This window comes from Colossoma macropomum, unplaced genomic scaffold, assembly GCF_904425465.1.
Source record: "Colossoma macropomum unplaced genomic scaffold, Colossoma_macropomum, whole genome shotgun sequence".
Classification (NCBI taxonomy): domain Eukaryota; kingdom Metazoa; phylum Chordata; class Actinopteri; order Characiformes; family Serrasalmidae; genus Colossoma; species Colossoma macropomum.
In genome coordinates, this window is record NW_023494804.1 from 2174084 (window position 1) to 2197625 (window position 23542).

Sequence of the window (23542 nt, forward strand, 5' to 3'; positions counted from 1 at the left end):
GCTGAGATCAGTTAAATAGGTGCCGGATTCAGTAAACGGTGGACAGTTGAAGCTGTAGAGTTTACAGAAGCACAAACAGGTTTGATGTTTTTACTGGATTATTACAAAGATCAAAGTGAAGTTACTCCGTTGTTTGGTTTGATCAGCGGCCAATGTGTTTATATAAACGTTACAGCAGGAGCTGATGCTAATGTAGAGTGTCTGTCTTTACATGGTGACAGATTTTTGGACGTGCAGTGAGACTCTGGCAGCGGTTTTCCCCGAAATGCGAGGACGTGCCCCAGACTGTCAGAGATTAGCGTATTAGCGTTAGCAATGTGAAGGTTTATCCTGTTGGAGAACTTCAAGTAGCTGCTGATTTCTCACAAGGTTTTCCCCTGAAGATCTAATCCACGTATGCCTCCGCCGCTCCGCCCGACTCAGCGCAGTGTCTGAGGAATTAACCGCATGAAGGGGGCTTTTACTGTCAGAGAGCTGTAGATTTAGAGATGCTGCAGAAACACAGTTCTTTTAACACCAGCGTTCGGTTTACAATAAGCCTCCGGAGAGACGCTGCCAGAAAGGGGTCTAGTTTCATTTGAGTTTTTAGAGAACGGTTCTTTAAAAAGTCTTCTGTCACTTCGCACTGGAGAACCCTTTTTGGGATGTTTGTTTTAAAAATACACCGGCTGATTCCGACACACTTACTTAATGTTGCTGCTTCTTTGGTTGGTATAGTGTAGTGAGTAACACCTCTGCCTTCTATGCTTTAGACTGGGGTTCAGTCCCCACCTGGGTAACCACCCTACACTATACCAATAAGAGTCCTTGGGCAAGACTCCTAACACTGCCTTCACCTACCTGTGTTAAATGATCAAACTGTAAGTCGCTCTGGATAAGAGCGTCAGCCAAACACCGTAAATGTAAAATGCTTTAAAATTTTTAAAATTCATTAAAAATAAATACTTTTTGATTGAATAAATGAAGTTTGATTTTAATAGAGTGGAACAAAATGAAATGGAACGGAATGGAGGACATAGAATAGAATGCATTTCATGGAATAGATGGAATGAAGCATAATGGAAAAAACCTAATAATAATCTTTAAATAGCGTCTTTCATACATTAAAATGCAGCTTAAATTGCTTCACAATATGAAGTAAAAACAACAGAGGAAGAGAGAAAAGATGGAATGGAATGAAACGGAATGGAACAGAATGGAATGGAATGAAACGGAATGGAACAGAATGGAATGGAATGAAATGGAATGGAACAGAATGGAATGAAATGGAACAGAATGGAATGGAATGAAATGGAATGGAACGGAATGAAACGGAACAGAATGGAATGGAATGAAACGGAATGGAACAGAATGGAATGGAATGAAATGGAACAGAATGGAATGGAATGAAATGGAATGGAATGAAATGGAACAGAATGGAATGGAATGAAATGGAACAGAATGGAATGGAATGAAACGGAATGGAACAGAATGGAATGGAATGAAATGGAACAGAATGGAATGGAATGAAATGGAATGGAATGAAATGGAACAGAATGGAATGGAATGAAATGGAACAGAATGGAATGGAATGAAACGGAATGGAATGAAATGGAACAGAATGGAATGAAACGGAACAGAATGGAATGGAATGAAACGGAATGGAACAGAATGGAATGGAATGGAATGAAACAACAGAATGAAATGAAACGTGATGGAATGAAATGAAGGGAAATGGCACATAATTAAATGGAACTGACTTGAATAGATTGGAACAAAATGGAATGGAATCAGCGATAATCAGTTGGGGGGGTGTGTAACTCTCTCTTACTCAGTTGGGGGGTGTGTAACTCTCTCTTACTCAGTTGGGGGGTGTGTAACTCTCTCTTACTCAGTTGGGGGGGTGTGTAACTCTCTCTTACTCAGTTGGGGGGTGTGTAACTCTCTCTTACTCAGTTGGGGGGGTGTGTAACTCTCTCTTACTCAGTTGGAGGGGTGTGTAACTCTCTCTTACTCAGTTGGGGGGGTGTGTAACTCTCTCTTACTTAGTTGGAGGGGTGTGTAACTCTCTCTTACTCAGTTGGGGGGGTGTGTAACTCTCTCTTACTCAGTTGGGGGGGTGTGTAACTCTCTCTTACTCAGTTGGAGGGGTGTGTAACTCTCTCTTACTCAGTTGGGGGGGTGTGTAACTCTCTCTTACTCAGTTGGGGGGGTGTGTAACTCTCTCTTACTCAGTTGGGGGGGTGTGTAACTCTCTCTTACTTAGTTGGGGGGGTGTGTAACTCTCTCTTACTCAGTTGGGGGGGTGTGTAACTCTCTCTTACTCAGTTGGGGGGGTGTGTAACTCTCTCTTACTTAGTTGGGGGGGTGTGTAACTCTCTCTTACTCAGTTGGGGGGGTGTGTAACTCTCTCTTACTCAGTTGGGGGGGTGTGTAACTCTCTCTTACTCAGTTGGGGGGGTGTAACTCTCTCTTACTCAGTTGGGGGGTGTGTAACTCTCTCTTACTCAGTTGGGGGGTGTGTAACTCTCTCTTACTCAGTTGAGGGGGGTGTAACTCTCTCTTACTCAGTTGGGGGGGTGTAACTCTCTCTTACTCAGTTGGGAGGGTGTGTAACTCTCTCTTACTCAGTTGGGAGGGTGTGTAACTCTCTCTTACTCAGTTGGGAGGGTGTGTAACTCTCTCTTACTCAGTTGGGGGGGTGTAACTCTCTCTTACTCAGTTGGAGGGGTGTGTAACTCTCTCTTACTCAGTTGGGAGGGTGTGTAACTCTCTCTTACTCAGTTGGGAGGGTGTGTAACTCTCTCTTACTCAGTTGGGGGGGTGTAACTCTCTCTTACTCAGTTGGGGGGGTGTGTAAATCTCTCTTACTCAGTTGGGGGGGTGTGTAACTCTCTCTTACTCAGTTGGGGGGGTGTGTAACTCTCTCTTACTCAGTTGGGGGGGTGTAACTCTCTCTTACTCAGTTGGGGGGGTGTAACTCTCTCTTACTCAGTTGGGGGGGTGTGTAACTCTCTCTTACTCAGTTGAGGGGGGTGTAACTCTCTCTTACTCAGTTGGGGGGGGTGTAACTCTCTCTTACTCAGTCGGGGGGTGTGTAACTCTCTCTTACTCAGTTGAGGGGGGTGTAACTCTCTCTTACTCAGTTGAGGGGGGTGTAACTCTCTCTTACTCAGTCGGGGGGTGTGTAACTCTCTCTTACTCAGTTGAGGGGGGTGTAACTCTCTCTTACTCAGTTGGGGGGTGTGTAACTCTCTCTTACTCAGTTGAGGGGGTGTAACTCTCTCTTACTCAGTTGGGGGGGTGTGTAACTCTCTCTTACTCAGTTGAGGGGGGTGTAACTCTCTCTTACTCAGTTGGGGGGGTGTGTAACTCTCTCTTACTCAGTTGGGGGGGTGTGTAACTCTCTCTTACTCAGTTGGGGGGGTGTGTAACTCTCTCTTACTCAGTTGAGGGGGGTGTAACTCTCTCTTACTCAGTTGAGGGGGGTGTAACTCTCTCTTACTCAGTCGGGGGGGTGTGTAACTCTCTTACTCAGTTGGGGGGGTGTGTAACTCTCTCTTACTCAGTTGGGGGGGTGTGTAACTCTCTCTTACTCAGTTGGAGGGGTGTGTAACTCTCTCTTACTCAGTTGGGGGGGTGTGTAACTCTCTCTTACTCAGTTGGGGGGGTGTGTAACTCTCTCTTACTCAGTTGGAGGGGTGTGTAACTCTCTCTTACTCAGTTGGGGGGGTGTGTAACTCTCTCTTACTCAGTTGGGGGGGTGTGTAACTCTCTCTTACTCAGTTGGGGGGGTGTGTAACTCTCTCTTACTCAGTTGGAGGGGTGTGTAACTCTCTCTTACTCAGTTGGGGGGGTGTGTAACTCTCTCTTACTCAGTTGGGGGGGTGTGTAACTCTCTCTTACTCAGTTGGAGGGGTGTGTAACTCTCTCTTACTCAGTTGGAGGGGTGTGTAACTCTCTCTTACTCAGTTGGGGGGGTGTGTAACTCTCTCTTACTCAGTTGGAGGGGTGTGTAACTCTCTCTTACTCAGTTGGGGGGGTGTGTAACTCTCTCTTACTCAGTTGGGGGGGTGTGTAACTCTCTCTTACTCAGTTGAGGGGGGTGTAACTCTCTCTTACTCAGTTGGGGGGGTGTGTAACTCTCTCTTACTCAGTTGGGGGGGTGTGTAACTCTCTCTTACTCAGTTGAGGGGGGTGTAACTCTCTCTTACTCAGTTGGGGGGGTGTGTAACTCTCTCTTACTCAGTTGGGGGGGTGTGTAACTCTCTCTTACTCAGTTGAGGGGGGTGTAACTCTCTCTTACTCAGTTGGGGGGGTGTGTAACTCTCTCTTACTCAGTTGAGGGGGGTGTAACTCTCTCTTACTCAGTTGGGGGGGTGTAACTCTCTCTTACTCAGTTGGAGGGGTGTGTAACTCTCTCTTACTCAGTTGGAGGGGTGTGTAACTCTCTCTTACTCAGTTGGGGGGGTGTGTAACTCTCTCTTACTCAGTTGAGGGGGGTGTAACTCTCTCTTACTCAGTTGGGGGGGTGTAACTCTCTCTTACTCAGTTGGAGGGGTGTGTAACTCTCTCTTACTCAGTTGGAGGGGTGTGTAACTCTCTCTTACTCAGTTGGGGGGGTGTGTAACTCTCTCTTACTCAGTTGGAGGGGTGTGTAACTCTCTCTTACTCAGTTGACTCAGTTGGGGGGGTGTAACTCTCTCTTACTCAGTTGGGGGGGTGTAACTCTCTCTTACTCAGTTGGAGGGGTGTGTAACTCTCTCTTACTCAGTTGGAGGGGGTGTGTAACTCTCTCTTACTCAGTTGGGGGGGTGTGTAACTCTCTCTTACTCAGTTGGGGGGGTGTGTAACTCTCTCTTACTCAGTTGGAGGGGTGTGTAACTCTCTCTTACTCAGTTGGGGGGGTGTGTAACTCTCTCTTACTCAGTTGGGGGGGTGTGTAACTCTCTCTTACTCAGTTGGGGGGTGTGTAACTCTCTCTTACTCAGTTGGGGGGGTGTGTAACTCTCTCTTACTCAGTTGGGGGGGTGTGTAACTCTCTCTTACTCAGTTGGGGGGGTGTAACTCTCTCTTACTCAGTTGGGGGGGTGTGTAACTCTCTCTTACTCAGTTGGGGGGTGTGTAACTCTCTCTTACTCAGTTGGGGGGGTGTGTAACTCTCTCTTACTCAGTTGGGGGGGTGTGTAACTCTCTCTTACTCAGTTGGGGGGGTGTGTAACTCTCTCTTACTCAGTTGGGGGGTGTGTAACTCTCTCTTACTCAGTTGGGGGGTGTGTAACTCTCTCTTACTCAGTTGGGGGGGTGTGTAACTCTCTCTTACTCAGTTGGGGGGTGTGTAACTCTCTCTTACTCAGTTGGGGGGTGTGTAACTCTCTCTTACTCAGTTGGGGGGTGTGTAACTCTCTCTCAGGGGGGGGTGTAACTCTCTCTACTCAGTTGGGGGGTGTGTAACTCTCTTACTTAGTTGGGGGGTGTGTAACTCTCTCTTACTTAGTTGGAGGGGTGTGTAACTCTCTCTTACTCAGTGGGGGGGGTAACTCTCTACTCGTGGGGGGTGTGTAACTCTCTCTTACTCAGTTGGGGGGGTGTGTAACTCTCTTACTCGTGGGGGGGTGTGTAACTCTCTCTTACTCAGTTGGGGGGGTGTGTAACTCTCTCTTACTCAGTTGGGGGGGTGTGTAACTCTCTCTTACTCAGTTGGGGGGGTGTGTAACTCTCTCTTACTCAGTTGGAGGGGTGTGTAACTCTCTCTTACTCAGTCGGGGGGTGTGTAACTCTCTCTTACTCAGTTGGGGGGGGTGTAACTCTCTCTTACTCAGTTGGGGGGGTGTGTAACTCTCTCTTACTCAGTTGGGGGGGTGTGTAACTCTCTCTTACTCAGTTGGGGGGGTGTGTAACTCTCTCTTACTCAGTCGGGGGGTGTGTAACTCTCTTACTCAGTCGGGGGGGTGTGTAACTCTCTCTTACTCAGTCGGGGGGTGTGTAACTCTCTCTTACTCAGTCGGGGGGTGTGTAACTCTCTCTTACTCAGTTGGGGGGGTGTGTAACTCTCTCTTACTCAGTCGGGGGGGTGTGTAACTCTCTCTTACTCAGTCGGGGGGTGTGTAACTCTCTCTTACTCAGTCGGGGGGTGTGTAACTCTCTCTTACTCAGTCGGGGGGGTGTGTAACTCTCTCTTACTCAGTTGGGGGGGTGTGTAACTCTCTCTTACTCAGTCGGGGGGTGTGTAACTCTCTCTTACTCAGTCGGGGGGGTGTGTAACTCTCTCTTACTCAGTCGGGGGGGTGTGTAACTCTCTCTTACTCAGTTGGGGGGGTGTGTAACTCTCTCTTACTCAGTCGGGGGGGTGTGTAACTCTCTCTTACTCAGTTGGAGGGGTGTGTAACTCTCTCTTACTCAGTCGGGGGGGTGTGTAACTCTCTCTTACTCAGTCGGGGGGTGTGTAACTCTCTCTTACTCAGTCGGGGGGGTGTGTAACTCTCTCTTACTCAGTTGGGGGGGTGTGTAACTCTCTCTTACTCAGTTGGGGGGGTGTGTAACTCTCTCTTACTCAGTTGGAGGGGGGTGTAACTCTCTCTTACTCAGTCGGGGGGTGTGTAACTCTCTCTTACTCAGTCGGGGGGGTGTGTAACTCTCTCTTACTCAGTCGGGGGGGTGTGTAACTCTCTCTTACTCAGTCGGGGGGGTGTGTAACTCTCTCTTACTCAGTTGGGGGGGGTGTGTAACTCTCTCTTACTCAGTCGGGGGGGTGTGTAACTCTCTCTTACTTAGTTGGGGGGGGTGTGTAACTCTCTCTTACTCAGTTGGGGGGGTGTGTAACTCTCTCTTACTCAGTTGGGGGGGTGTGTAACTCTCTCTTACTTAGTCGGGGGGGTGTGTAACTCTCTCTTACTCAGTCGGGGGGGTGTGTAACTCTCTCTTACTTAGTTGGGGGGGGTGTGTAACTCTCTCTTACTCAGTTGGGGGGGTGTGTAACTCTCTCTTACTCAGTTGGGGGGGGTGTGTAACTCTCTCTTACTCAGTTGGAGGGGTGTGTAACTCTCTCTTACTCAGTTGGGGGGGTGTGTAACTCTCTCTTACTCAGTTGGGGGGTGTGTAACTCTCTCTTACTCAGTTGGGGGGGTGTGTAACTCTCTCTTACTCAGTTGGAGGGGTGTGTAACTCTCTCTTACTCAGTTGGGGGGGTGTGTAACTCTCTCTTACTCAGTTGGGGGGTGTGTAACTCTCTCTTACTCAGTTGGGGGGGTGTGTAACTCTCTCTTACTCAGTTGGAGGGGTGTGTAACTCTCTCTTACTCAGTTGGGGGGGTGTGTATCTCTCTCAGACATTATTGATTATTTAGAGTGTGGCTACACTCTCTGGCCATTTTATCAGAAACACTGCCGTGTAGGTGCCCATTGTGGGTGTGCAGTTACAGACTGGAGCTCATGCGCGGTTTATCAGCCCCTCTACCTCATTCATCACTGGGAAGGGACCTCCATAGGACCACCAATGACCAGATGTTATTTGGGTGGTGGACACTGCCATGTGTGGCCCTGGTACAAGCGTGTGTTCGGCTAGCGCTGTCCTGATCTGTCCGTCTGGCGACGTGTTGCGTATCGTGGCATCACCAAACAGCCCTCAGTTCTCTGCTGTAGGTAATCAATGTGTTTCTTTGGTACCTCACAGCGAGTCTGATCATGAGTCAATCAGTCCACACGCACAGGGGAAATGGAAAAAAGGACACACTCGTGCGTCAGTTCCCAACAGAGTTCGGACACGAAGCTGTTTGTAATCAAACTGGATTTGAACCGAACGGGAATATGAGCGCTTCTTCCCAGTCACAGCAGCCTCGGGGTGAGAGAAGGGCATGTTTGTCCCTCAGCCCTTCAGACTGGCCTCACAGTGGAATATCATGTGAAGCCAGTTACATGATGCGATTCAGGAATAGAGTTGCAGTGCGTTTAAGTGCAGTAGAAGAGTTTTATGGCCGATTTCAGTTCTGATTTCTCTGCAGCTAAATTAGCTGATGGATTACTTTTATAATCTTTTTTAACCCAAAAGCTCCTCTGGCAGCAGAACGTCAAACAAGCGTCGTTCTTCGGGCCTTGTGCTGCGTTCGTCTGGTTCATGTGGTTAAATGACATACGAGCAAATAAAGTGGCTCATTGAAAATAAGAGGCTATTGGCTGTTCTGAGTCACGCATACAGCACCGTGAAAAAGTTAGAGACCCTTCATTTATTCACTTCCAGTCAAAACACTTATTAAGTGCAGGTTCTTCATTATCAGCTCCGTCTTGTTTGTCGATGGCTGGCGTCCAGGAAGCGGGACCTGGTCAGGACTGGAAGTGGATTAGGATTTTTTCAGAATACAGTGAAAGGATGGAAGAAGGATGGAGTTTATTTTAAATGATAATAGTAAGTTAAGTAGGTAAACTTTATTTATGTAGCATTTTTCCAAGACAAGTTCCACAATTTAGGAGCACACAGCAAATGCAGAGTCTCCCCTTCGCTTCAGTTCAGTTCTAGGAACAGCAAGAAGCCCTTATCAGAGGATCTCAGCGACCTGGTACTTGTATGGGGAACTAACAGTTCACAAGTATATTCAGGTGCTTCAATGTGTAGAGCCTTACAAGTAAGAACCAGTACTTAAATAAATAATAATAATAATAATGATAACAATAATAATAATAATAATAATAATAATAATAAAATGTTGTTATTAATAATAACAGTATTGACCAGTCTTAATTCAAACTCTATTTTTCTAATATTTGGAATCAAATAAAAGTAAAAACATTTCTCCGTTTCTTCTTGATCTTGATGTGAATCTGTATAAACTACAAAATTGATCAAATGAGCAATGAAAAACAGTGTATATGAGATTTTGTGTAAAAATCATAAAAGCATGGTTTGGCATTGTTCAATGTCCTGTATTTAAAATGAAAAGTCACTTAAATTGTAAATAAAACATAGTTTGGAATTTTAATATAAAAGGTTGTGCAAAATAAAATAGGAGAGTAATAACTGATCAAAGTAAAGGTGGAATGGTTAACATTTCGCTGCTGTCGGAAGAAAATCTCATATCTCTTTTTTGTCGTTTTTCAGTTTATGACATAATTTGAAAATACCTGCTGCTCTTTACACTGTGTGTAAATTTCATGGTGAATGGACAAAAAGAAACGACCCAAAGTTACTTGGGAAAAGTTCTGGTTCCGTTGACTTACATTAAAAGTAGAGTAGGTTTTTTCCTTCTGCTGTAAAGTTACTATTTTGGAGATACGAGATTTCCTTCTAACAGAGATATGTTCGTTTTTGTTGGAGGGGCTCATTTTTTCTGTTTAAATGCGTTAGAAATTTTCAGCAGTTATTTGCTGCTTGCATCATTGAACACAAAATATCAGCACAAGCTTGTTTTATAGCATAAATCAAGCAGAATGGTGGTAAATTAACCAAAATTAACCAACCCATTTTCTTTTCTCACTATTGGCATTAAGCGTTGGTCATTATTATCCGAGTTTGATCCCTGATGATGCTACAGTTGTCCATGTTCGGGGGTCCAAGAGAGCACAGTTCTCTCCGCTCTCTCTGGGTGGGTAACACGGCCCCCATCTCCCCTATCACTCAGCGCGATGCTGGCTGACGTAACAGATCTGGCGGTTAGCGTCTCCTCTGAGCGCGTTCGGCTGTCCAGTGACGTTGCGTGAGCGGCAGTTTGAAAAGACGTGGTGGTGCTTCACGTCTTCACAGGTCACAGGTGGTACCGTGTGATTGGGGGAGTCCTAACTAGTGGGTGGAATTGGAGACGACTAAAGCCTTGACTTCACTACACGACTTTTAAAGTCCTGACACATTATAACAGACTGGGAGTCTCACACTGTCAGACTGGGTTCTGATTTTTTTGGATCCACACTGAACGATTAGAGATCACACACTGCTCAACTTTAAAGCTGTTCCTGAACCGAATGGAGCTCACTGAACTCACAGTAAAGAAGCAGCAGGTAAACATGTTTAACTGAGGATCATGGATTAAAAATGTGTTTTTTTTGTTTTTTTTTTTGTTTTTTTTTTGAGTTTTAAATGTACATAAACTCGATTGAGTCTTAAACTCAGCTCATTAAAAAGCTTCGCTCCACACGTGAGAGACTTTTCACCATTTTTCCTTGTTTACTTGCTGTATTTTCTTCTTCCGCTCTCAGTTTTCACTGGTTGTTGCAGGAATCTGTTCAGATTGAGTCGTTGATCAGTTTACACTAGATTACTCTCAGAGTCGGGTCAATCAATCAAACATGTTTCATGAACTCTGACTGGTCTAAAATCTGATCGGGAGACCAAAAATCTGAGTCTGCGCTGCTCACGCACGACTCGACTCTCTCCAACTGTCGACTCCGACTGACTCAAAAATCTGCAGACTAGAGCCGACCAGCACGGACTCAGGCTGAGACTCAGGGCTAAAATCGGGGTAAAAGTCGTGTAGTGTAAGCCCGGCTTAATTTGGGGAGAAAATTGGGAAAAATCCCCCAAACAAATATTGTGTACTGTTTGGTAATATTTTACATTTCTTTCTTATTATTAAATCATCCAGCATCATCACTGGCCTTCTAAGGACCACTGCCCCTCACCATGGCCCATCGGCCACCAGAAGATGGTCCACGGCCCAGTGGTTGAGAAAGCCTGGGCTAAATAACACCTCACAGATGGTTTTATGCAGCCAGAACAGTACGAAATATCAGAAATACTAGCTGCTAATTATGCTCGCGGACTCAGCGAGGACTGAGACATTGAGAAATATTCAGATCTTGGTGTGAATTGGCGTCAGTTCTACAGCGCAGGCCGTCTCGGTGGTCCGAACCTCAGTTCGCTTCTTCCAGGAGTCAGAAGTTCATGAATTCCAGAAGGAAAAAGAAAAAAATGATCTACTTCTTCTAGAAAGCTGTTGGCGTTTTGTACCGTGAGGTGAAAGGGATGTTCTAAAGCGGTACCGCGGTTCCCAGAAGAAAGCAGTGATTACACACAAACCGCCGATTAGACGTTCCACACGTACCATCAGGGCCAGAAAATAAAAGATTGCGGTCTTTCTGCGTCCTTTTGGTGCTTATCTCCTTTTCTTGCAGTTTCTTAGCAACCAAATATTTTACGTCCTGCACTTTCACCTTTTGTTTGAAGGCCGCTAACATTAGCCGTCCAGACGGTAATTTGACCATCGATATGGTTCAGATTGTATGTCATTATTGTGGAAGTGATACTTAGGTGTTTGATTATACGTTGTTAAACACTGACATTAAGCCGTGCGCCGTATCTGAGCAGGATTTAGCCTCTGGTGCTGAAGCTGCACGTGTTTGGGATTTTGCTCGGGTCTTTCCGCCGAGGTCACATAACGTGCAGCAGAGTTATCCTGAAGTGCAGAAGCGGCAGAGTGAACCAGATTACCTTCCTGTTGAAATGATAATCCATCAGAATGAAGAACGTCTGATTTAAGCTTCTGTGTACAGATGAATGGAGCTGAGCCTGTAACATTATTAATGATATTGTAATTGGAAATAATGATATAATGAGGATAAGTGGTGAAGATGAAGGGGATAATGATACGCACACCAGTCAGCACCCCCCCGGCACATTTTACCCCAAGAGCAGTCGAGCCAAGACGTGTTTGGTGTCAGAAGTTTGCTTCATTCATTTTAGCACTGGAGCTACGAGGCTAATGTAGCTAACAAGTAATGGGAGTTCATGCTCCACCAGTTAGTAGTAATACTAACAATAATTACAATAATAAATGATATTAATACTACTAATAATAATGCCGCCACGGACCTCTCTGCCATCTACCACCACCTATAATGGCACTGCACCGGTCCCCCATGCTGGACCTTGCAGGTGGTGGGCCCCATGTTGCCTTTTTGGACTGAGCCCAGCCAGGTTACGTGGGCTGCCCGGTCCCCAGGCTCCCCAGCTGAGGAACACTACCCACCATGCCTGGCTCCCGGTAACCCTCTCCCGGGCAGGATACACGATATATTGTGTCCCTTATTCATGGAGCATTTTGGAGGTCATACAGGAGGAGCTCAGCGTAGAGTGGCTGCTCCTCCATATTGAGAGGAGCATGTTGAGGTGGTTCAGGTGCCTCCCGGTGGGGGTTTACCAAGCGCGGCCTACTGGGACGAGACCCCGGGGTCGTCCTAGGACCCACTGGAGGGATTATATCTCCAAGTTGGCCTGGGAGCAGCTCAGGGTTCCAGGAATGAGCTGGAGGAAGTTGCGGGTGACAGGGTCATCTGGGATTCTCTGCTCTCCCAACTGCTACTGTGACCCTATCTGGACTAAGCGGTTAAAGATGATGAATGAATAATGATGATAATAATAATAATAATAATAATAATAATAATAATAATAATAATAATATCTTTATCTATCGAGCACTTCACACCAGTGGCAGCTCAAAGTCCTTTACAGCTTAACAGTAATGGAAATAACTGATTAGCATAATCAAAAATGATATGAAGCTGTTAAGTTGTCTCTGTTTTGCTTCAAAGTTCATTCAGTTCATCAAAGCTGCATAAAACGTAGCACAGTTTTCACTGTTTTCAATGTCTGATTCATGAAACCTTCATACAGTGTGAAAACAAGCGGCAATTTGAGCTCAAACGAAGAATCCGCTTCAGTGCATGAAATCAAGCGCCGACCCACCCGCACCTCATTTACATATCATTTACATGGAGCGCGCCCTGATTCATGCAGATGTCTCAGTAAAACGACAGCAGCATTTAGCGGCTCGTGAGCCAATGGCTGTGCTTATAGGCGGAGTTTGAGGTTGAGCAGTGCTCCCCCTGCTGACCAAACTTATGTCTTTGAGTTTTGGGTATTTCCAGAGTTTATGATTCACAGGTTGGGTTTATTTGTGTTCTGTATTCGTCGTGTTGTTCACACTAAAGCTTTATGTTTCTATAAATCTGTTTGAGTTCTTTGTCCCTTCCCCCGCTCTCCTTCTTTCTGCGTCATTAACCTTCATTCTCTGTGTTCTCTTTGATTTCCCGCTGCAGCAAAGGATGATGGGAGCGTGGCGGTCGCCCTTGGTTACACGGCTCACCTGGTGCTGATGATTTCCTGCTTCCTGCAGATCCCACTCAGGTATCCCCTCATTCACAGGGGCTCGCGCTCGTCCGTCAGAGACACCATCACCGACAAGCTGAGCGAGAAAGAGAGAGAGTAAGAGTTTCACACGTCTACACAGTTTATAACGTATACATATACATGTAACGTGTGCACGTGCTTTTTTCTGAAAAAAAAACAGATCTCAGTGATTCAGTTTGGTTACAGTTCTTTAGGAGGTGAATCAGTGAATCATGAAATCTCAGATTTCACCTATATTTGATTCTTTGATTTGGTTATTGTTGGGGAATTGACAGATATTTTTATAAATACACTGAATACACAAATGTAACTGAAGGAAATATTTACCCAGTAGTGAAATATACAAATACAATACGAAACAAACTACATACTCAGCATTTTTTGGGGCAAAAATTGAGTACATACTTAAAGCTGCACTTTATCAGTTTTGGGGATTTGGAGACCTCTCTGTTGGAAACGTGTAACTGCACTCAGCTGTGTAAATCTGCTGATTGATTCAAAGAGAGCTCAGTCTAAACTCGGGGAAGGACGCGTCTTCTGAGGATGTGAGTGAATTATCAACTATTTTCATCACATCTTCATCAGTATAATGTTGATCTTGAGATCATTTGAGGCCTGAATATCGAGCTGGTCCTTCTTTTTGAACCTGTGTGTGACATTAATATGTAAAGACGTACGATGTGGTGTGAAAAGCTCCCGCCTTGATGTCTCTGACTTTTAAATGATTATTTCAGTCTTTACAGGGCGACTCTCAGCAACGCAGGCTCCCCATATTTTATTGTGTTCTTATTCTCCTCTCTCAGTATGATACTTTGTTTTATCAAACTTTTATCAAATCAGTTTTATCATCATGAAAATATGTATACATACACTGATCAGGCATAACATTATGACCACCTCTACGCTCATTGTCCATTTTATCAGCTCCACTTACTATATAGTTCCACTTTGTAGTTCTACAGTTACAGACTGTAGTCCATCTGTTTCTCTGATACTTTGTTAGCCCCCTTTTACCCTGTTCTTCAGTGGTCAGGACCCCCATGGACCCTCATAGAGCAGGTACTATTTGGGTGGTGGATCATTCTCAGCACTGCAGTAACACTGACGTGGTGGTGGTGTGTTAGTGTGTGTTGTGCTGGTCTGAGTGGATCGGACACAGCAGTGCTGCTGGAGTTTTTAAACAGGAGAAAGAAAAAAGCTTTAAATTTTAAACTTAATGTAAGAGTAAGATTTTATTCCACGTTATTTTGGAACGTTTCTGTTGGCCCATTTGTCATGAATATTGAGTGTAAAGGCCAGCTGGCGTTTTTACATTAAGTTAAAAAAAATAAAAAACTACAAAAACGGACATAGAAAGTTTTATTCTGACAGCAGAGACTGCTATATAAATATATTGATATACGTTAATATTGCCAGAGCAGCTGCCCTTTGGCTTCTATTACAAATGTGTTTTGAATAAACAGGTTTTCTGTGTGTTGAATTATTGTCTGTCCTAATTGACTGTACTTTACTGATGAAGCAAATGTGTGCATATCCTTCAGTTACTTAACAGGCATTAAGTACAAGTTATTAACTTTTCAGGAGATATTTATGAGATCTGATATGAGAAAATCCACTGGAATAAGGAAGGAGAAAGTCAATGTTAAAAAAAAGAATGATGATAATAGTGATGTTTATTTGTAGAGCACTTTTCATACCAGTGGCAGCTCAAAGTGCTTTACAGAGAGGTTATAAAGCTTAACAGTAATAGAACAAACTATGCGCACATATATATACACACATGCATGAACTCATACGCACACACAAATTTTATATATATATATATATATATATATATATATATATATATATATATAATGGTTATTGTGCTGTTGAAGGTCTGCGTGAATTTGGCAGCCTGTGTGCATACGTGTGTGTGTGTGTGTGTGTGTGTGTGTGTGCTGGTGATGTCCACCTGTCGGGCTGGGTGGGTTTGGGTGGGAGTTCAGTGTGTTCTGCTGGAATTAAACCCAGCTTGCGCACCACAGGGGTTCAGCTTTCATCCTCCTGCGCTGTCCTTTCCCTCTTTCATCCGTCCCTCGCTCTCACTCTCTCTCCCTCCTTTCATCTGTCCATCTCTGGTCAGTCTGTGTAGATTTACTGTCCACATTTACAGTGTGGGAGATAAATAACCCCATCAAAAGGAGCTCCATGAGAACGAGGAGAGGTTCTCTGCAAAAACCAAAGAAATTCAGGACAAACCTGCAGGACCAACAGACTGCAGACCAACGGACTGATCTGACTGATTCTCTGTTAAACAAAATATGTATAAGATATATATAAAATATATATAAAACATAGTTATTATTACTTAATAAAGACAGTGGTTCTATATAGAACCATGAACACTCAAATAATCATTTGCCTGCTTTAAATGGTTCTCTGCATGGTGAAATGGTTCTTCAGATTGATGGAGAATGTGTTGGTTCTGTATAGCACTAAAAAGGTGCTTTTATCAAGTTTGACACCGTAACAGTAGAAGAACCCTTTTTGTTGCTATATAGAACCATATACATCACATTCTCCATCTATCTGAAGAGCTATTTCACCATGCAGAGAACCATTTAAGCTGGCAAATAGTTCTTGGAGTGTTCATGGTTCTATATAGAACCACTATCTTTAGTAAAGAACCCTTGAATAGCCGTCTTTTTTAAGATTATATATATAGCATTATTATTATTACATGCATATCACTGCTGTCGGGACAAAACCTCATTTCTCCATTTTTGAAGTTTTTCAGGTTTTGACATAATTTGAAAATACCTGTTGCTCTTTACAGTGTGTATGAATTTCATGATCAATGGACCAAAAGAAACGGCCCAAAATGACTTGGAAAAAAGTCTGGTTCCACTGACTTACATTAAGAGTAAAGTATGTTTTTTCCTTCTCCTGTAAAGTTACCATTTTGGAGATACGAGGTTTTGTTCCGACAGCAGTGGTAGTTATATATATAATCCATATAGGACATATGTATGACCCTGTGACCTGGCAAGGTATAAACACAAGCCAGTGTGTGTTCTGGACCACATAAACTCCAAATCCTCGCATGACGGGCTGTTATGATGAACATGTGCTGTCTGAAAAATGACCTGACCCTCAGCTTTCCTCCTGACCGTCTGATTTATGGGTTTGTTTTGCTCTCTAAGCCGCCTATTAATGCGAGAACGATATGCTTTAACACAAATGGTTATTCCACTGAAAGTGAGGACAATTCAGTTTCCATTATATTGGCCCTTTTAGTTCTGGATCCGTTAGTCTTAGTCCTTAGTCCCTAAGTCTTTTAGTCTCTAGTCAGGACAGTGTCTGATTTCTTACCCTATTGGGTTTCTTCCCGAAGTATCTCTGGTTTGATGGGGTGATAAATCAAACGCGCCCAGTCAGTTTAATTGTTGGCGATGCTTTAATGAGAGTGTGGCGCTGTGTTGCAGCATGCTTTGATAAACGTTCTGTTCTTGGACCGCTGCGTGCGGATGTGATGCTGTGGTTGCCATGGAGATGGGTACACAGTCCTCGGGCTTTGCCTGTGGGGTCCAGAAGCTGGTGGTATCTTTTATTGCCGACCCGTGTGGGCACCGCAATCAGAGCGTCCAAACGAGTGTTTTTATGTGTTTTGATGCCGTAACTAAGCTGTGATTACACGTTTGGTGTTTTGGGGGATGCGCGGGTCGAGATGCCTCACATTCCAGCATTCTGCAGCGAAAACGGCAGTAAAATCTGACAGCTGTAATCAGATCAGCAGCTTTCACTGCCTTTGATGGCGTATTAATCAGTGTAATTTTACCTGGAGAGGAGTGGAGGACTGATGGAGAGGAGTGGAGGACTGATGGAGTGGAGGACTGAAGGAGTGATTGTGGAGGAGTGAAGGAGTAGAGGAGTGTTGAAGTGATGGTGTGGTGGTGATGGAGTGATGGTGGAGGAGTGAAGGAGTAGAGGAGTGTTGAAGTGATGGAGTGGAGGACTGAAGGAGTGATTGTGGAGGAGTGAAGGAGTAGAGGAGTGTTGAAGTGATGGTGTGGTGGTGATGGAGTGATGGTGGAGGAGTGAAGGAGTAGAGGAGTGTTGAAGTGATGGAGTGGAGGACTGAAGGAGTGATTGTGGAGGAGTGAAGGAGTAGAGGAGTGTTGAAGTGATGGTGTGGTGGTGATGGAGTGATGGTGGAGGAGTGAAGGAGTAGAGGAGTGTTGAAGTGATGGGGTGGAGGACTGAAGGAGTGATTGTGGAGGAGTGAAGGAGTAGAGGAGTGTTGAAGTGATGGTGTGGTGGTGATGGAGTGATGGTGGAGGAGTGAAGGAGTAGAGGAGTGTTGAAGTGATGGTGTGGTGGTGATGGAGTGATGGTGGAGGAGTGAAGGAGTAGAGGAGTGTTGAAGTGATGGAGTGGAGGACTGAAGGAGTGATTGTGGAGGAGTAATTGTGGAGGAGTGAAGGAGTAGAGGAGTGTTGAAGTGATGGTGTGGTGGTGAGGGAGTGGAGGAGTGATGGAGTGATGGTGGAGAGGTGGAGGAGTGATAGTTGATTAACTCTGAGCTGGGAGAGAGAAACAGAGGAGTGAGAGACATTTATTAATTACACTCACTCACTCTTTCATCTCTTCGTTTACCCACTCATTCATTCATTCATTCATTCATTTACACACTCGCTCATTCTTTCCCTCCTGCATTCCATTATGCGCTCGCTCGCTCACTCATTCATTTAAGCACTTGCTCTTTTATTCACTCATTCATTAATTTATGCACTCATTATTCATTCATTCATTCATTTACGCTCTCACATATTAATTTATTCACTAAATCATTCCTCATTCGTTCATTAATGCCTTCACTTATTCACTCACTAACTCATTCCCTTATTCATTCCGTTATGCTCTCACTCATTCGTTCATTTTAGCACTTGCTCTTTCATTCACTTATGCCCTCTCTTATTCATTTACTCATTCATTCTTTTACTCATATGTTCATTAAATCCCTCACTTATTCATTTACTCACTTACTCACTTATTTACATACTCACATTTATTTACGTTCACTCAGTCACTCCCTCACTGACTTGCTTTGTTAAAATCAGTGATTCTCAATTGGCTCACTGCCTCACTGAATCGCTGACTCTTTGACTCATTGAATTGCCGATTCTTTGACTCAGTGACTCAATAGCTGCGTTCCAAAGCCTAGGCTGCAGCCGAGGTAGTGCGGGGTCCTCAGTAGGACTGTCCTAGGAAGACTCCTCCTTAGTAGCCTATGGACCTTTTTCACGGTCCCTGCGTCGTCACAGTGACCGGCTGTGAATAGCTGCGTTATCGAACTTCCGCCTGCACCGTTTAACCTAGCGGCAATGGAGGGTCGCCAATTTTCAGCATCCGTCAAAAATTGTCCTTCGGCCTCAGCTCAGTTATAGAAGAGCAGTTTGCGTGTCTGGTAGCTCCTCTAACATTAGCAGAAAGGCTAGTCTGATGTGGCTGAAGCTCGTCGTGCAAAACTTAAACATTGGACATTTTGTATCTGCGCGTCTGCCGCTGTGTGGAGCTCAGGGGCTGTCCGGTAAACATAGTGCGCTGCAGGAGACAACAGAGCCACGCATCCCCCGTCTGAAAGCGCATCTCCGTGTCATAGCAGGTGCGTTTAGACGGCAGAATGTATTCCGCAAAAATCCGTGTCAAAACCGTGAGGAATCTCCCTGAGACGGGTTTAGCAAAGCGGAGAGGGAGCGGATTATTATGTTCAACACCAACATCACACATCCCTGAACAGACCTGCACTCACTGCGCTTTACTCTGGAGAAAAAGTCCAGCAGGTTTAGTTTTTCCTACTCAGCCCATGTAAACATTAGCAGCGTTAGTGAGTGCCCTGAACACCATAACCAGCTCAGAGACGCAGCGTCGTATCTCTACAGTTACTGATCACTGAGCTGCAGTGGAGACGACGTTTTAATCAAACCTCAGACGACCAGACGATCAGTCCATCTCCAGGATGTTAAACACAGCAGTGAATGAATGTTTGTCTTGGAGCGTTTTAATCACTAACGTGAGTAAATCTGTCCTGTACAGCCCGTTTTCGCTCTACAGCTCAGTTTGACTCTCTTTTTTGATTGGTTGTCTTGTTAAAAGTGACACATGACGAGCGGAGCTTTTCAGCTGAAGTTGAGCATGTTTAAACTGTTTAGTTAAATTATTGGTGCATTAGGAACGCAGCAGTGATTTCGGGCAGTATCAGCCATTGTTCACAGCGCAACCGGAAGTCGTTTAATGCATCTATTTACTCTTCGCATTAACGAACACAGAAGTGTGAAAATGGTCTGTTGGTCACACAAATGGAGCAGCACTAACGAGGCTGCGTGGTGACGACACCAGAGCCGCGCGACGCTCGTGAGGGAGCCGGTGAGAGAAAATGGAGCCGCTGCATTGAGTTTGTTGCTTTTTCATTTCTTCACGGAAGTGGAGGAGATGATCTTATGTAGTACGATAAACGACATATTTACGAATGTTTTCATTAATCAGTCACTTTACACTGTATAAGATAACAAAGACAAACGTGAAAAACATACATTTTAAAACGAGTTCTGCTCTAACGGCTTCGTTTTCCGCCTTTTTTCGTGGTGCTGTTTTTTTTTTCCTTTCGCATCATTTGTGCGCAGAGAACTGTGGGTACTGAAGGCCTGTAAGGAAGCATCTAATGCGTCTTTGGAAATCACTCAGAACGTGGGCTGCATTTCTAGGCTGTATACGAAGGGTCCTTCACTTTGGAGCGGCCTGCTATGATGTGGTGGCCGAGAAATGCAGCCTAGACTTTGGAACTCATCTGTTGAATTGCCAACTCTTTGACTCAGTGACTCATTGAATCGCTGACTCTTCGACTCAGTGACTCATTGAATCGCTGACTCTTCGACTCAGTGACTCATTCATGGCCGGTGCGTGCTGTAAAGGCAGATGTTGGTGTGCGTGCTGCAGGCTCCGTTCAGCTCCTCGGTTCTCAGGCAGATGTTTACAGCTGTGAGTGAAGTGTTTGAATGTGATGAAACTGTTGAAGTCTAAACTAAATCCTGCAGCTCTGCTGTTTGTTTAGAAGAGTCACTGAGTTCTGCGCTCCAGAGTAAATCTGAGTCTGTTGAGTCTGGCTCTGTGTGTGTTTGTGTTTGTTTGTGTGGGTTTTAGGTTCTCACTGAAACGTTCTTTTGTGTCATTTTATTTGGTTTTAATTACATGAAACTACATTAAAATAAAGAAAGAAATAAAATATAAAATATAAAACAATAAAATTATAGTCACAATAATAATAATAATAATAATATTGATAATAATAATACATTTTAGTTATGATGCACCTGTTATTTAACCTTTTTGAAAATGGTTCTGTAAAGCACCAAAAAGGGTTCTGCTGTTATGTTCTCAAGCTTGAAACAATAGAACGCTTTTTGTGCTGTACAGAACCACACACAACACATTCTTCATCTGTCTAAAGAACCATTTCACCATGCGGAGAACCATTTAAGTATTAACTGGTTCAATGTACAACTCATGGTTCTAAACAGAACCATGCACGTTACTAAAGAACCTTTAAAAACCATCTTTTTTAGGAGTGGTGTGTTTTTAAGTTGTTATTACAAAATATTCTTCCATTTTCTTCAAGGGTTCTTCAGTAGAGGGAATAGTTCTATATGGAACCAAAACACTCAAAGAACCCTTTGCATGATTAAACTGTTCTTTGCATCATGAAAGGTTCTTCAGATTGATGGAGAATGTGCTGTAAACCAAAAACCATTACAAACTTGACATTGAAACACTGGCAGAACTCTTTTTGGTGCTATAAAGAACTTCTTCAAAACGGTTCTATTTAGCACATTCTTAATCAGTCTGAACCACCTTAACACAATGCAAAGAACCCTTGAAGAACAATTTTTTAAAAGTGTACAAGTTATTTGTTTGTTAGCATCAGGAAAAAAAGTAGAAAACATACATTCTTTAAAAAGATGGTTCTTCAAGGGTTCTTTACTAAAGAAAATGGTTCTATATAGAAAGAGAACCCTTTGCATGAATAATGGGTTCTTTGCATCATGGAAGGTTCTTCAGATTGATGGAGAATGTGCTGTTACTGGTTCGATATAGAACCCTTTTGAAAAAGGTTCTATATAGCACCAGAAAGGGTTTTGCTACTGTTACACAGTTGACATCATAACAATAGCAGAACCCTTTTTGGTGCTATATAGAACCATATACAACACATTATCCATCAGTCTGAAGGACCTTTTCACAATGCGAAGAACCCTTTAATAATGCAGAAGGTTTTTTGAGTGTTCATGGTCATATATAGAATAATTTTCTTTACTAAAGAACCCCTGAAGAACCGTCTTTTTTAAGAGTGGACAAGTTATTTGTTTTTTAGCGCCAGGAAAAAAGTAAACAACATACAATCTTTTAAAAACTGGTTCTTCAAGGGTTCTTTACTAAAGAAAATGGTTCTGTATAGAAAGAGAACCCTTTGCATGATTAAAGCGTTCAGATTGATGGAGAATGTGCTGCTAGTGGTTCTATATAGAACCCTTTTGAAAACGGTTCTATATAGCACCAGAAAGGGTTTGTACAAGCTTGACATTGTAGCAATAGCAGAACCATTTTTGGTGCTGTGTAGAACCATACACAACACATTCTCCATCAATCTGAAGAACATTTTCCTGATGCAAAGAACTGTTTAACCATGCAAAGGGTTCTTTGAGTGTTCATGGTTCTATATAGAACCGTTTTCTTTACTAAAGAACCCTTAAAGAACCATCCTTTTGAAGACTGTAGCTATGTGCAGGCTCAGCAGTCGAGTGTTGTGTTCTGGTTTGATGTTTATCTCTGTGTTTTTATCTGGTTGTTCTCCTCACTGCAGCACTGTGTCTGAGACAGAGTGCCTCCCCGAGGCCCCCCAGCCCGTAGCCGAGCCCCCCAAACAGGAATTCTGCTCTACGCTGTGAGTGGATTGATCAGGTGGCAGGAGACGTCTGAGCCTTCAGAAGTGAAGGTTCTCAAACTGCCTCGTTAACCGAGAGAGAACGAACGTGCGCAATAACCTACCTGTTAACTACCGTAGCCGCTCAGATCTGAGCACCTGAGCGCAGTAACTAGCCTGACCTTTGACCCTGTAACCCCAAAGACCCGACACTTATAAACATAATAATGCTGGAGGCTTTCTTCAGAATGTTCCAGAAAAGGAACTGACAGCACAAATGAACCAGTGTGAGTGATGGAGAACATTCTAGAACCCACCTGCAGTTACACAGGTACAGCACACCAACCCAGCATCATGATCACCATCACAATACGAGGAGAATTCCACACACATTTCTGCATAATTAAACAGTGAAGCTGTAAACAGAGTCGCTCAGAGCGGTTCAGAGCGCTTTGGTGTGAAACGCTCTGTTCTAGATAAACTTACCGAGTCAGAACTGTTCACAGTGGTGGTGATAGGAACCAGACGTCCACCTCTAAAAGCTCCCTCACAGAAAGTTACTACAGGAAATGGTTATGAATTCACTGCCTGATGACTGAGACACTGTTTTATGATAGTTTTGAGAAGATTTAAGAGTTAAACTCCATTCATGGTGGATGGATACATGCAGGGCGCTGTGAGGCAAAATAGTCCCCAAAGAAAACTTATTATTTCAGATTTTCCACTATTTTCCATCATCAACATTCCATATAAACTCAGAAGACTCGTGTAGGTTCACTGGTGGTTCTGGATAGTAAACAAAATGTCTATATTTGTGTTGTAGTCATGGCGACCACTGGTTCCTGTCACCACCACTGTAAAGACATCTGAACCATTTCACACCAAACTCTAAATCGTATATATATATATATATATATAAAGTCAGTTTAGTTCAACTTTAATAATGCTAATGACGTTTTTGAGTGGGCGTGGTTATTCAGTGAGAGTATTAAGGCTGGGTGAGTGGGCGTGGTTATTCAGTGAGAGTATGAAGGCTGGGTGAGTGAGTGGGCGTGGTTATTCAGTGAGAGTATGGAGGCTGGGTGAGTGAGTGGGCGTGGTTATTCAGTGAGAGTGTGAAGGCTGGGTGAGTGAGTGGGCGTGGTTATTCAGTGAGAGTATGAAGGCTGGGTGAGTGAGTGGGCGTGGTTATTCAGTGAGAGTATGAAGGCTGGGTGAGTGGGTGGGCGTGGTTATTCAGTGAGAGTATGAAGGCTGGGTGAGTGAGTGGGCGTGGTTATTCAGTGAGAGTATGAAGGCTGGGTGAGTGAGTGGGCGTGGTTATTCAGTGAGAGTATGAAGTCTGGGTGAGTGAGTGGGCGTGGTTATTCAGTGAGAGTATGAAGGCTGGGTGAGTGAGTGGGCGTGGTTATTCAGTGAGAGTATGAAGTCTGGGTGAGTGAGTGGGCGTGGTTATTCAGTGAGAGTATGAAGTCTAGGTGAGTGAGTGGGCGT

At 44.1% G+C, this 23542-nt stretch overlaps 1 protein-coding gene across 1 annotated transcript in view; it reads left to right on the forward strand.

The window, feature by feature from the left end:
* The window catches only part of uvrag (UV radiation resistance associated gene), a 180796-nt gene that overhangs the window by 69807 nt on the left and 87447 nt on the right, over nt 1-23542 (forward strand). The window contains exon 12 of the mRNA XM_036594725.1: nt 12999-13164. Within this exon, the coding sequence (XP_036450618.1) occupies nt 12999-13164 (166 nt within the window). The remainder of the gene's footprint in view (nt 1-12998; nt 13165-23542) is intronic.